The 11,813-nt window shown below is 46.2% G+C and overlaps 4 protein-coding genes across 5 annotated transcripts in view; 2 read left to right on the top strand and 2 right to left on the bottom strand.

Moving 5' to 3' along the window:
- SA1 (stromal antigen) overlaps positions 1 to 3,440 on the bottom strand; it is a 9,358-nt gene extending 5,918 nt beyond the window's left edge. The window contains exons 1-8 of the mRNA XM_013316415.1: positions 2,757 to 3,440; positions 2,028 to 2,198; positions 1,679 to 1,883; positions 1,044 to 1,269; positions 761 to 884; positions 506 to 684; positions 198 to 417; positions 2 to 112 (exon numbers count right to left, since the gene is read on the bottom strand). Of these exons, the coding sequence (XP_013171869.1) occupies positions 2 to 112; positions 198 to 417; positions 506 to 684; positions 761 to 884; positions 1,044 to 1,269; positions 1,679 to 1,883; positions 2,028 to 2,198; positions 2,757 to 3,236 (1,716 nt within the window). The 5' untranslated portion in view covers positions 3,237 to 3,440. The remainder of the gene's footprint in view (position 1; positions 113 to 197; positions 418 to 505; positions 685 to 760; positions 885 to 1,043; positions 1,270 to 1,678; positions 1,884 to 2,027; positions 2,199 to 2,756) is intronic.
- Positions 3,441 to 3,758: 318 nt separating this feature from the next.
- On the top strand, positions 3,759 to 5,471 carry Rab10 (RAS oncogene family member Rab10). Its single transcript, XM_013316662.1, has 4 exons — positions 3,759 to 3,993; positions 4,271 to 4,470; positions 4,907 to 4,996; positions 5,276 to 5,471. Exons 1-4 carry the CDS (start codon positions 3,867 to 3,869, stop codon positions 5,468 to 5,470), a joined length of 612 nt encoding a protein of 203 aa, XP_013172116.1. The 5' UTR covers positions 3,759 to 3,866; the 3' UTR covers position 5,471.
- A 50-nt stretch (positions 5,472 to 5,521) lies between these two features.
- LOC106121151 (uncharacterized) lies at positions 5,522 to 9,325 on the top strand. Of its 2 annotated transcripts, XM_013316658.1 has the most exons (4): positions 5,522 to 6,848; positions 6,934 to 7,261; positions 7,810 to 8,084; positions 8,169 to 9,325. In XM_013316658.1, exons 2-4 carry the CDS (start codon positions 7,009 to 7,011, stop codon positions 9,057 to 9,059), a joined length of 1,419 nt encoding a protein of 472 aa, XP_013172112.1. In that variant the 5' UTR covers positions 5,522 to 6,848; positions 6,934 to 7,008; the 3' UTR covers positions 9,060 to 9,325. The 2 variants fall into 2 exon arrangements, with proteins under 2 accessions (XP_013172112.1, XP_013172111.1); XM_013316657.1 differs by having other exon boundaries at positions 5,522 to 7,261.
- LOC106121152 (proteasome subunit alpha type-6-like) lies at positions 9,325 to 11,763 on the bottom strand. The gene is given in 6 exon segments (NM_001312558.1): positions 9,325 to 9,449; positions 9,880 to 10,016; positions 10,424 to 10,560; positions 10,667 to 10,822; positions 10,942 to 11,118; positions 11,612 to 11,763. Coding segments are annotated over 6 exon segments (741 nt in total). The 5' UTR covers positions 11,688 to 11,763; the 3' UTR covers positions 9,325 to 9,391.
- Between the last annotated feature and the right edge of the window lie 50 nt (positions 11,764 to 11,813).

Below are 11,813 nucleotides of genomic sequence, written 5' to 3'. Positions count from 1 at the left end.
CCTCGTCGGGGCCGGGCTCCTCCAGCAGCAGGTCAGTCATGCACTCCCAGTCCTTCATCATAGGGTTGGAGTCTATCAGCGAGTCCACCAGGTAGGCGCCGTGCTCGTGCAGCTGCGGGCGTACACAGGGCGTGAGGTGAGTGAGGGCGCAGTGAGGGCGCAGTGAGGTAGCAGCGAGGGAGCAGTGAGAGACGCACCTCGGACTCGATGAAGAACTGGACGAGGTCGCGCAGCAACGGGGTGTTGGGCAGGCGCACCTTGCCGCGGCGGGAGCGCTGGGGGGCGGCGGGCTCCTCGCTGCGGAACAGGCGCACGTTGAGGAACTCGCCCGCCGCCGCCGCCACCGACCGCCACGACGAGTACACCAGCTCGTACACGTTCTCGCAGTCCTTGTCCACCAGCATGTCCGGATGCATCCTGCGCCACCGCACGCACGAACGACTCGAGTTATTCACCTTCACCTTCACCTTCACCACTATATTCAGCCGAAGTCCTGCTCACTTACTTCAGTATGGCGATGACAAGTTTCACGGCGTGCACTGCCACCTCCGTCTCCTTGTCCAGCGACATGGACACGATGCGGTCCTTGAACTTGGAGGTGAACAGCTCCAACTTGCCCTTCAGCTCCTCGCACTCGTACAGCGGCTGCAGCGCCTGCAGGCAGCGCAGGCGCACCTCTCCCACCTGCACACGTACCATGTTGCACTTGCCCGTTACATTGTGGAGCATTTGCAACACCTTTCCTCTCATATCCTCATACCTTGTCATGTAGCGTCCAGCCGATGTACTTGAGATATAGATCGTCCAGGAAGTGGGCTGGGAACTTTTCCATCCAAATGCCTATTTCAGCCATTGTGATTGCTCTGATGTCGGGCAGAGTGTCCCTAGTTAAATTTATACTTAATGAGAAGGAAAATAACCACATGATACATTTTAATAGAGACTTTAACTCTATACATTTTTGTAAAAACCTTTTATGAATGGTATTTGTATTAACATTTTTATAAAAGGCAAGGCATGTAAATGTTTGTATACCAGCATACCTGTATCTGTGCACAAAGACAGACTTGAACATGTAGGAGAGCATATTCTTGATCTCCTCCATGTTCTCCTCGAGCTCCTGGCGCTTGGCGACGAGCACCTCGAGGCGCTCCGAGGCGCGCTTGTCCCGCGCCTTCAGCCGCTCCGCCTCGTACTGGCGCAGGCAGTTGTCGCAGTTCACGCTGGTCAGCAGCGCCACGTCCACCAGCGCCGTCATCAGCTTCATCACTTTACACCACAAACCATTTACCACATCACACTATGGCTCCTATAAGTATTTCCTAGGGAAACTGTTTCATGCACAATGCTACTGCCACTGTTCTCTGTTATTGTCACAATGTATGTATTACACAACATTCAACATACTAAGGGACAGACTGTTCGCGCCTGAGATGCGGGCAACACCACTACCGGTGCGAACCGACGTGCGGTGGCACGAAACGTCACTTGGACTTCCGCTTTCGACCGCCGATGCATACGCGCAACGATCAATTTGTTTTTTTGCAACTCTGTATTTACCGCTTATTAAACCATCGCACCCAAATATTTGTGTTTGGCCTAAACACAGACTAAACCTTAAAAAAATACATTTTATATTTTTTGATATATAAATGCATTTTACCATGGCTTTACTCACCTGCCAGAGTGGCGGTGTGTCTGAAAGCCCTCACTTGGGAGTCGGACAGGCCAGTCAGTAAGGAGATGATGTTGTCCATCAGGTACTGGTCATAGATGATAGAATACTGGCACATCTTCACTAACGTCTGGATAAACTCACAGAAGTTGGAGCGAAACTTCTTCCATGTTTGTCCACTCATTATCAAAGGATATTCACCACTTTCCTGAAAGTAAGCATCATCCCACATGTTACATTGTTTTAACTTTTTTAAGACATTACCATGATCTTACAGAGAACATAGTATCATAGTTCTCCAGAACCACATGAGAGTGTTGAAGCTAAAGAGAAGCATGGTAAGAATTCATACCTCATCAAACTCTTGTGTCATTTTCTTAATAATGAGTGTGTGTTCCATTGATGCCATGTCTGGGGTGACCTTGCCGCGGCAGCCAGATGAATTGATGAAGAACTGCATCAGCTGCACCAGAGCACTTTCTCTGTTGGTCTTGTATTCTTCTATCCACATATCTACCACTTGCTGCAAACAGCCATAATATATTATTTATCATTAATAAATTAAATGCTTTAGATTATATGTTTACATTAAAACTTACTAAATTATTATAATGTATTGCTAGAATATTTGCTTGGCAAAAGATATTTCATAGATGCATGCAACAAGTGTTGAAATTTGGCATAGATAGGTTGTAAATAGATAGCTTGGCAAATCCTGGAGGCTACAAAAAAAAAATATTTTGCACTGACAAATATTGTAGGTAACAGCTTGCTTTTTATAAATAAGCGCATGTTTAGTGCATATGCAGTGCATCCAACTTGCCCATGAAATACTTTTGCTCTGGTCTCTAAACTCTAAGCAAGTCAGAGTTTTGAACAAATTCATCACAGTGGAACTGAAAATGCACTACAGCATTTACTAATTAAATAATACTTATTTCTGTGTATATATGAAGGGATTCCTAAATGAAACCAATGGTACACAAGTTTCAACAGCTTACAGCGCCAAAAAAGGTAATATCTGCAAACACATCACACCTGCATCTTAAAATCCAGTATGGAAATAAATACACCAACTTACATTAATAGCAGCCTTATTAAACCTCAAAATATTATAGAGGCTATTCTCATCGTCGCCAGGCATAAGAATAGGTGGCGGAGAGGCAGCGGGTGGTGGCGCCGCGCCCCGGCCGCGTCCACGTCCGCGCCCTCCTCGCCCTCGCCTGCGCAGCGGTGGCGGCGGCGGCGACTCCGCCAGACGGCCCACGTACCCGCCGTCTCCACCTCTACCACGACTTCTGGTAATGCGTTTAGTGGGTGCCGGCGATGGAGACCGACCTTCATCTTCCAGATGCTCGTCTACTTCTTCTCTAGCTGTCTCCATTGCTGTAGAATTGGCTGCTGTTCCAACTTTAAACCCTGAATAATTCGCATGAGGCGTTTCCGGCTCATGAACTGATTGGCCTCCATAGTCAGTCATAGGAGTAGCCGGTGTCATTGGGTTGACATACTCCGGAGGAGGATCATCCATACGGATACGTTTCCCGCCTCTACGATGCATTTTGTCAATGTTTAAAAATAATTGTAGATATTTCTACTGTTTTATTTCACATCTTCAGTTCCACTCCTTATCAATGAATAACTATTGATTAAACACTATAGCAGTCCATACATTTGCTTATCGTATCGATTCAGAAGAACAAGACCACCGCGCAAACGCAAATATCAATATAAATATGGCGTAAACCATAGATTTCAAATAGATTTGTAGAAACATACCAAAGAACATAAATGATGGAAACAGGCAGGAGCAGTTACAGTGCACAGATACAGTTCATTATCTCACACTAAACTCCAACTAAACTTTGTTAAAGTATAGGTCGTTACTTGGAAATGTCAGCATAAAATATATATTATTTCGAATCCTAATCACCATTTTGAACCGTAAACATCAGCGCCAAAATGGCGAATTGATTTCGAAAACGACTCTATGATAAAGTCGACTACCCAAGCTCATATGACCTAAAGGTCTATGTTACCAGGTCATAAAATTAAAAAATAAACAAGCTCATGTTTTCTCTATGGATGGCAGCTAACTGTCAAATAGAATAAAAGAATAGAATCACAGATTTAGGATAGGAAGATTTTGGATTAATACATTTTTAAACTTTATAGCATTTTAATCAGTAAAATGGCCAAGAAAACATACGATTTGCTCTTTAAACTTCTACTAATCGGTGACTCTGGTGTTGGAAAAACTTGTATATTGTTTAGATTTTCCGACAATCATTTTACCACCACATTTATATCCACAATCGGTAAGAAATTACGATCCATCTTTGAACTTTGAAATTCGGTATGCTCCCATAATCATTGTTAGTATATTCAAACAAAGATTATTTTATCTATCATAGAAGAATTAAACTTGTTCAACTTAGTTCCACCATCTATTAAGTATTGTTATTTATACGAAGAATAGCTCGTCAATTTAACATTCTTTTAGTATAGCTATAGTCGAAGCCCATTTCAATGTTGCTGTTTTTATTTATAAATAATTATTCTATCATAGTAAACAAGATGATTGTTTTTTTCCAGGCATAGACTTTAAAATTAAGACAGTGGAACTACGTGGTAAAAAAATAAAGCTTCAAATTTGGGACACTGCAGGACAGGAGCGCTTCCATACAATCACAACTTCCTACTACCGAGGGGCTATGGGGATAATGCTTGTCTATGATATAACTAATGAGAAAACATTTGATGATATTGTCAAGTGGTTAAGAAATATAGATGAGGTAAACAATCTATGGGGCGGGGCACTGAATGATAACTCCACAACTCTTCAACCTATCTTATTGAAATTTAGCACAGATATAGTCTCAAATAACACATGAGATACTTCTCAGCATTTCTTTTTGAATTCTACACACACAAAGTCACAGGCTAAAGCTAGTGTAAAATGAAATTAAAATTTTATGAAGCAATAAAAACTGTAGAGTTTTGCAAGTAAATTATTCAACAAATCAGCAATTCACTCAACCTGCTAAGGGTGGGCATGGTTGACAAGGACCAGCGCAACATCTAACTTAGGGTTAGCTGTGTGTCCCTCTGAACCGATGCAAAAGTGTTATAGCTTTATGTATCCTCACAAGTCCCAATGTGGTGATATCCAATGTCATGCTGGTTAAATTGTAAGGCTTAGTGTACAAAGATAAACAATATCATTTTCAGCATGCAAATGAAGATGTGGAGAAGATGATCCTCGGTAACAAATGTGACATGGAGGAGAAGCGCGTCGTCAGCAAGGAGCGTGGAGAGGCTGTGAGTCAACTTTACCTTTTTCCATTGTTTCATTGAAAATTTCAAATACATACACAGTGATAAATGTACTCTTGTTTAGAGATGTTATGATTAATTCAGCATGTGACACTTATGAATGTATGTATAATATATAAAGTTATTTTTGCATTTAAATGTTTAAATGTTAATTTTGCACTTGATTCGTATTGCTTTACTATATATATATATATATATATAATTAAACATGGCGTTTTTAATTATCACAGTATGTAAAAAGGATGTAATGTAATCGCGATGCAGATAGCGCGCGAGCACGGCATCCGGTTCATGGAGACGTCGGCCAAGTCCAACATCAACATCGAGCGCGCCTTCTCCGAGCTGGCAGAGGCCATCCTGGACAAGACGGCGGGCCGCGAGGCCGACGCCGACGCGGCGCGCATCGCCGTCGAGCGCCGCCCCTCTCGCGCCCCGCCCGCCCGTGCCTGCTGCTCCTAACTCCGCCCCGCACCCCACGCTACGCCACACGCCCCGCACCCCACGCCACACGCCCCGCACCCCACACACCCCGCACCCCACGCCACACGCCTGTGAAGTATCAAGCTGGTAGGACCACAACTTGTATGTTGCCTCCTCCACTTATTTATAGCAAAAATTCTAGAATCTCCTTTTCTACAAATTAACCGTCACTTTTAATTTTTTAAAACCCTTAAGAAGCTTTTGATATACAAGTTGAGAATAGTGAATCCTAGCGAACATGTAATAAACAATATTTCGCCTGCAAAATAACTGTACTTAATGTCGGTCAGTCCGTCAGCCCGTCAGCCGGTCAATACATTTTGTGTTTAAGAAGCATATTGATACAGTTTTATAACAATATTTACTTTAGTTGTAAGTTAAAAATGGTATAAATGTAATGGAGTTTTTATAATTTTTAGCGTCTAAATAATAACTATAAATGTTGACGTCGGTCTAGTCCCGTACTGAAAGTTGTACTTTTAGGATTAAATACCATCAGCATGCGACCACCCCGCGTGCACCCCGCGTGTACCCCGCGTGTACCCCGCGTGCACCACGCGTGTTTTATATGATCGTAACTGTTAGCTTTGAACGTGTATGTACTCAAAGCGATTTGTACAGATAAATGGCAGGCAATATAGTGTCGGTCGGTAAGCGAGGTGCAGCGCGCCGCCGCCGTCGTCGCCTTGTATAAGGCGTTTACAATATAAAAAATATGTATTATTATTTAAAATGAATAATTAAAATGTGCAATGCACTGATCGCCGCCACGGACAGCGGCCTTGCTGCGGCTGGAGATCACGCGTATAGACTACTTATTACGATATGTATAGACATGGCCGCCCTGCACTCCGCGGTCCGATGCGACGTCTCTCAGTTACTCAGAAATCGGTTATCACACTACTAATATTAAGTAGTCGTCACCAAACCGTCTGAGATTTTACTTTTCCACTATGTTAAGATTTAACTAAATGAAAAGGTGGGGGGGGGGAGGGGCGATAGCCGCCCCCTTCCCTCTCGGCCCGCATCCTCTGGTGAGTGTGGATGTGAGCAAATCGATACTTTATTATTGTACGGTGTATGTGTCTCGTCGGTTTTTACCTGCTTTTATAAATATAAATAAATATCGGCGATGTATATTATGTTCATAATAAACTATTTATCGTGAGCCGCTCCGTTTTATTGTTCCCTCCGCCGCTCCGGCTGTCTCCAGTCCGTGCCCGCCCCCTCGCTAGAGCCGCTCTTCATAACATCGGCTACCAGACGCTTCAATGCGATCATATTGTAACTCTCAAGTGATTATCTAAAACCAACTGGACCACTACGGACATAACTTCCGGACAGGAGTCCGGTGCAAGTGATTCCTTGATTATTATGAATTATGTTTACTGAATCGGTCAACATACTTGTTAATATTTGCCGAAGTTTTAACTTATTTTCAGAATTGGACAGGATTGAATAGAACTTAGTAGATTCTCGTTCTGATCGACAATTAGATCGAAGACTTGAGAGTCGACATGAGGGCTGACTACTGTAGTAATGGACAAGACGTTGACCTCTCACCCGGTTTCCCTCGCTTGTGTGAGATAAAGAGACGGTATTATTATTGTTTGTGTGCCGTGCCCGCGCGACACATCGCCGCTATCTCGGGTGAGAGGGCAGTCCGCCGCGCGCCGCCCGCCATGTCGCCGCCCCCGCTGCTGCTGCTGCCCCCCCTGCTGCTGCTGCTGCTGCTGGTGCTCTGTGCGCGCCCAGCACTACTCGCTGATTGTAAGTTTTACTTTGTTACGAAGATATTTAATTAAATTTGTATATAATGTGAATTTATCATGTACTCTGACTGAGTATTCCTAAGTGTTGTTATATCTCAGTTACTCGAGTGACAAGAGGGCGTTTTTGACGCGTATCTAAATTTGTTTTTATGTATATGGTCTGTATGTACGTAAATTCCACTGTGACCTCTCTGTTTGATTTCTCTGCTCAATGATTCGGGCATTTTGCATAAGCACTTTGTTTGAACTGCAAGCAAGATAAGTAAAAATGTCAATATTCTAGCTAAATTTATTATAAAAAATTACAGGAAATACATCTTATCAATCGTAATATGGTTCGGTTTAACAAAGGGATGTAAATGTGTCCCATATATTGAATTTTTCGTTAAGGAGGAGAGATGGAAGAGGAGAGATAGTCGACGAATTCGATAACAGTAATTCTTTGGAGAATTAACATCAACAAAAGAAAGTTTACAACATTTCATATATAATAAATTAGTCAAAGTGGAGGTGACATCGAGTTATAACATTGCAACGACCTCGCAGCGGAGTGCGTCATCGAGCTGACGTGCGCCGAGTGCGTGCCCCAGCACATGCCGCTGGTGACGTCACACCGCGCCGCCCACCCCCTCCTGCGTCTGCTCCCCGGCGACGAGGTGCGCCTCGCCTGCCCCGGCGGCCGCTTCCTGGCCTACCCCCACCGCGCCGCCCTCGCCGCTCGTTGCGAGGCGGGACGTCTGCGCGTGCGTCACGACGGAGCGCTGCGCCACATCCTGCACCTCGGCTGCCAGGACGACGTGTTCGACGACGTGCTGCACCAGGTGCCTCGCCGACCCCCTCCCCAGGGGACCCTCACATACCTCTCCATCCACCCCCATGCTTATACGTGTGCCTGACGTTCGAAGGTGGAGTTCTGCGCGCCGCCGCTGCAGGGACGGGCGTACCGGGCGCGGGAGGAGCGCGGCGTGCGCCACCTCGCCGCGCTCTGCTTCGACCAGGACCGCGGCGTGGCGAGCTACGCGCGCACAGACAACTCGCCCGACGGCACGCTGGCGCTACCGCCGCACGAGGAGAGCTCCGCGCCGCGCTCGCTGCTCGCCAACTTCAACCAGATGTTCGACTCGGGCACGCGACGCACCGCCGAGCGCCTCTACTCCGACGACGCGCGCCTCGACCGCCGCATGCGGGAGATTCTCAAGCACGACCGCTTCTCGTTCGCGGAGCAGTCGCTCACCTCGGCGCCGCTGCTCGCCCCGGCCTACTTCGAGGAGCAGGACGTGCGCGTCGCCGAGTTCGCCTCCAACAGGGTGGCGGCGTGGCGCAGCGTCGCGGCCGGCAACCTGCGGCACGTGCAGCGCGACGTGGCGCGGCTGCTGCGCGCGGCGCGCCCGCACAGGCGGCTCGAGGTGTACGCGGGCACACACGGTGTGCTGGCGCTGCGCACGGACGACAACCGGACGGAAGTGTACCTGGAGGCGGGGAGGTTCCCGGTGCCGCGGTACGTGTGGACGGTGGTGCACGAGGCGAACGCGCGGCGCGCGCTGGCGCTGGTGGTGCTCAACGATCCGTTCGTGTCGGTGAGCGAGGTGGGCGAGGCTGTGTTCTGCGAGAGCGTGTGCGGGCGCGTGTCGTGGCTGCAGGAGCTGCGCCGGCACGAGCACTACGAGGGCGCGGTGTACGGGCTGACGTTCTGCTGCGCGGTGCGGGAGGCGGCGCGCATGTTGCCGGAGCTGCCGGCGGGCGCGCTGGCCGCCGTGCCCGCCGGGGACGCCGGTCTGCTCACGGACCTCCTCTGACCGACCTAGCGGTACCTTCCGAAATCGCTTTCGACTCGAACGTATTATGATTAAGATGATGTGTATCAGACACACCGGTTGCGCGGATTGCAAAGTTAAAGGCAATGTGTGCACAATGTATCTCGAGAGTGACATCCGTTAGTTTTTAGTAAATTGTAATAAAAAAGTAAAATATATGTATACTTATAAGCTCCGCGGAAGAGGTAACACAACCTTCATGCACGAGTCTATTTTTTTGATGTATTATAATAAAATAATTAAGAAGTGTTGTTTGTATTATTTATTAAAAATTATTAATATAGATGGTAGACAATAAAGGATTCCAGGCATGTTCAGTCCTTCTCTGCGATGGCGGTGAGATGTTTGTCGATCTCCGCCTCCGACAGCACTCTGCAGACACAATGCATGTGTGAGCACATCTCCTCACTTGTATGTGGGGCATTCCACCACCAGCGGACAGACATTTCAGAAACATTACAGTATGCTCTACAATGTTGTTCTGTCCTCAAATGCAATTAAAAAGCTCATTTAATGGACTATTAAATCCTATGGTTAAATTATTCAAATCCATAAAGCGATGACTTGATAACCGACTGAACTACCGCATCTGCATCACTTTGTCAACATTTCAAAGTCCCTTAATTCTTTAACCAGTAACTGCCTTAAAAATATATTTAATATATGTATCTAGTACATGTACATATAGAACGTACTCAAATATTCGCTTGGCGAGGAATGCCCCCAATGTGAATTTAAAGGACCGCGTTGGAATGTATGTGGTGAGTGTGGAGATGATGGTGGAGGTGATGGCGGTGCTCACCGGAAGCGCGGGTCTTCCTTGGTGACGAGGCCGATCTCGATGTCGGCGGCTTTGAAGTCGACAGCGAGCACCTGCGCCAGGCACCCCACCGCCAGCTGCACCGCCTCCTCCGTGCCCAGCGCCGCTCGCTTCTTCAGCTGCGCACACGCACTCGCTCACTGCCCGCACCCGCACCCGCACCCTCGTGGCTGCGGGTGCGGGCAGCGCAGTGGCTTCGAGACACGACATTACAATATTTATGTGCAACCGTTAAAAGAATTAATGGTAAATTTCAAATCATCTCCTAGTATTTTTATACAAAAATAACAGTAATAGTTGCCCAAGCCCTGCGCGTGTTTACAAACAGGCCGCCGTCAATGTGACAACAACTTGAAGAAACAGTCTTCAATAAGCGAGGAATCGTTCCAAAACTTCAAAAAGGTGACGGTGACGCGCTCGCGGCGCAATGGATTACCACGGAATTCACATTTTTAAGTAGAAGCAATATTATAATTTTGTGATACATATTGTAATGAATACATTTAAGGAAGTGTTGATGCAGTACCTTCTTCTCGAGGTAGGCGTTGGCGTCGGTGGCCTTGGCGCCCGCTGCTACAGCCTTGTAGGAGCAGTAGTAGCCAGAGGGGTCCGTCTTGTACACCGCCGGCCCCGTCTCCGGGTCGTACGCGATCAGCATCATGCCTGCCGCACAAACAAACCCCACACCGTTCTCATTACAGTTACATTTCTCACTAAAATCAATGCAAAACTCTATTAATATTGAAAGAGTAAAATCAACTGTACTGACTGCAGCCGAGGGGCCGCATCTCCGCATTCTGCGTGTACACCTGCGAGATGTCTGCGACGCGGCGGCACAGCACGTGCGCGGGCACCTCACAGCCGTACTTGTACTGCCAGTTGGCCGCCTCGTAGCGCGCGCGCGCCACCTGCGACTTGCTGTCCGCTGCCCCACACACACAACATATCTTATTATACAACATATTCAGCCTCAACATAACAATACTACGTTACTAAAACATTTGCAATATAAATTTGATTATTCCAATAAAAGCATTGGTGTACCAATCATGCCGGTCATAACGCAGCCGATGTGTTCGGTGAGGGGGAACAGGTGTGTTACAGAGGTGGGGTCGAGCAGGCGGTCGGGAACCTTGCGCTGCGCCGCCACCACAGCAGCTGTAGCACCGCGCAGCGCTACAGACGTCAGTCCACCCTGGTTGATCGCCTTTAGTGCATACTCTGTAAACCGTCTCCGTTTATAACACCACTACAGTAAAATAAGCTGACTCGACAGCGCGATAATTGAAACATAGTATATTCCGTAGAAATTTTTAGCTACTAAATTAATAAATTTATTTAGTATTAAATAGGCAATACATGTTTCGCTTCAACAAAATAGTGTTTTCGTCATTTTTGCCTCGGCAAGTACAGTGCTGCACACATTTACTAAATTATACTTCATTTCAAATTAAAAAATCACATTACATTATATTGTATAATACAGGTGAGTGTTGAACATGTAGATCGCATCGTCCTAACCAAGAATATGATACATGTCATAATAATAAATAGAGATTTTGATGTGTCACCAATGTTTAATATGTATTTAGTTTTAAGACATGCATCACTAGATAAAGAACAGAGTTTAATTCGCTATATGGTTTACGTTAACTTTTGATCTTAGAATATATCAATACAAATAGTTTTATAATTCTGTTTATGAGCTACTTACCGACTTGATAAAGTCTGCCTTCAGGGGAAAAAATTGTAATATGCCTGTCAAAGCCAGCACTACTTTCACGAGCCATTTTTATATCACTTTCTAGCAATAAGCTCTTTGAATAGAATAACAAAAACTTGAATACAGTAAAATATAAGTCAACCACACAATACTTTTTGACACAGGGTAGAGTGGTTGAGGCTTGCCGGTTTTG

The sequence above is a fragment of the Papilio xuthus genome, unplaced genomic scaffold (genome assembly GCF_000836235.2).
Source record: "Papilio xuthus unplaced genomic scaffold, Pxut_1.1 DF826945.1, whole genome shotgun sequence".
In the NCBI taxonomy this organism is placed as follows: Eukaryota; Metazoa; Arthropoda; class Insecta; order Lepidoptera; family Papilionidae; genus Papilio; species Papilio xuthus.
Note: the sequence above shows the minus strand (reverse complement) of the source record. Positions and strands in the feature narration are given on the sequence as shown.

What these genes read in the sequence shown, in the direction of transcription:
- Rab10 (XM_013316662.1), top strand. Translation starts at nt 3,867, where the DNA reads ATGGCCAAGAAAACATACGATTTGCTCTTTAAACTTCTACTAATCGGT. An exon ending in CACATTTATATCCACAATCG is followed by an intron (nt 3,994 to 4,270) that starts GTAAGAAATTAC and finishes GTTTTTTTCCAG; the next exon opens with GCATAGACTTTAAAATTAAG. An exon ending in GGTTAAGAAATATAGATGAG is followed by an intron (nt 4,471 to 4,906) that starts GTAAACAATCTA and finishes TATCATTTTCAG; the next exon opens with CATGCAAATGAAGATGTGGA.
- LOC106121151 (XM_013316658.1), top strand. Translation starts at nt 7,009, where the DNA reads ATGAGGGCTGACTACTGTAGTAATGGACAAGACGTTGACCTCTCACCC. An exon ending in CCCAGCACTACTCGCTGATT is followed by an intron (nt 7,262 to 7,809) that starts GTAAGTTTTACT and finishes ACGACCTCGCAG; the next exon opens with CGGAGTGCGTCATCGAGCTG. An exon ending in TCGACGACGTGCTGCACCAG is followed by an intron (nt 8,085 to 8,168) that starts GTGCCTCGCCGA and finishes TGACGTTCGAAG; the next exon opens with GTGGAGTTCTGCGCGCCGCC.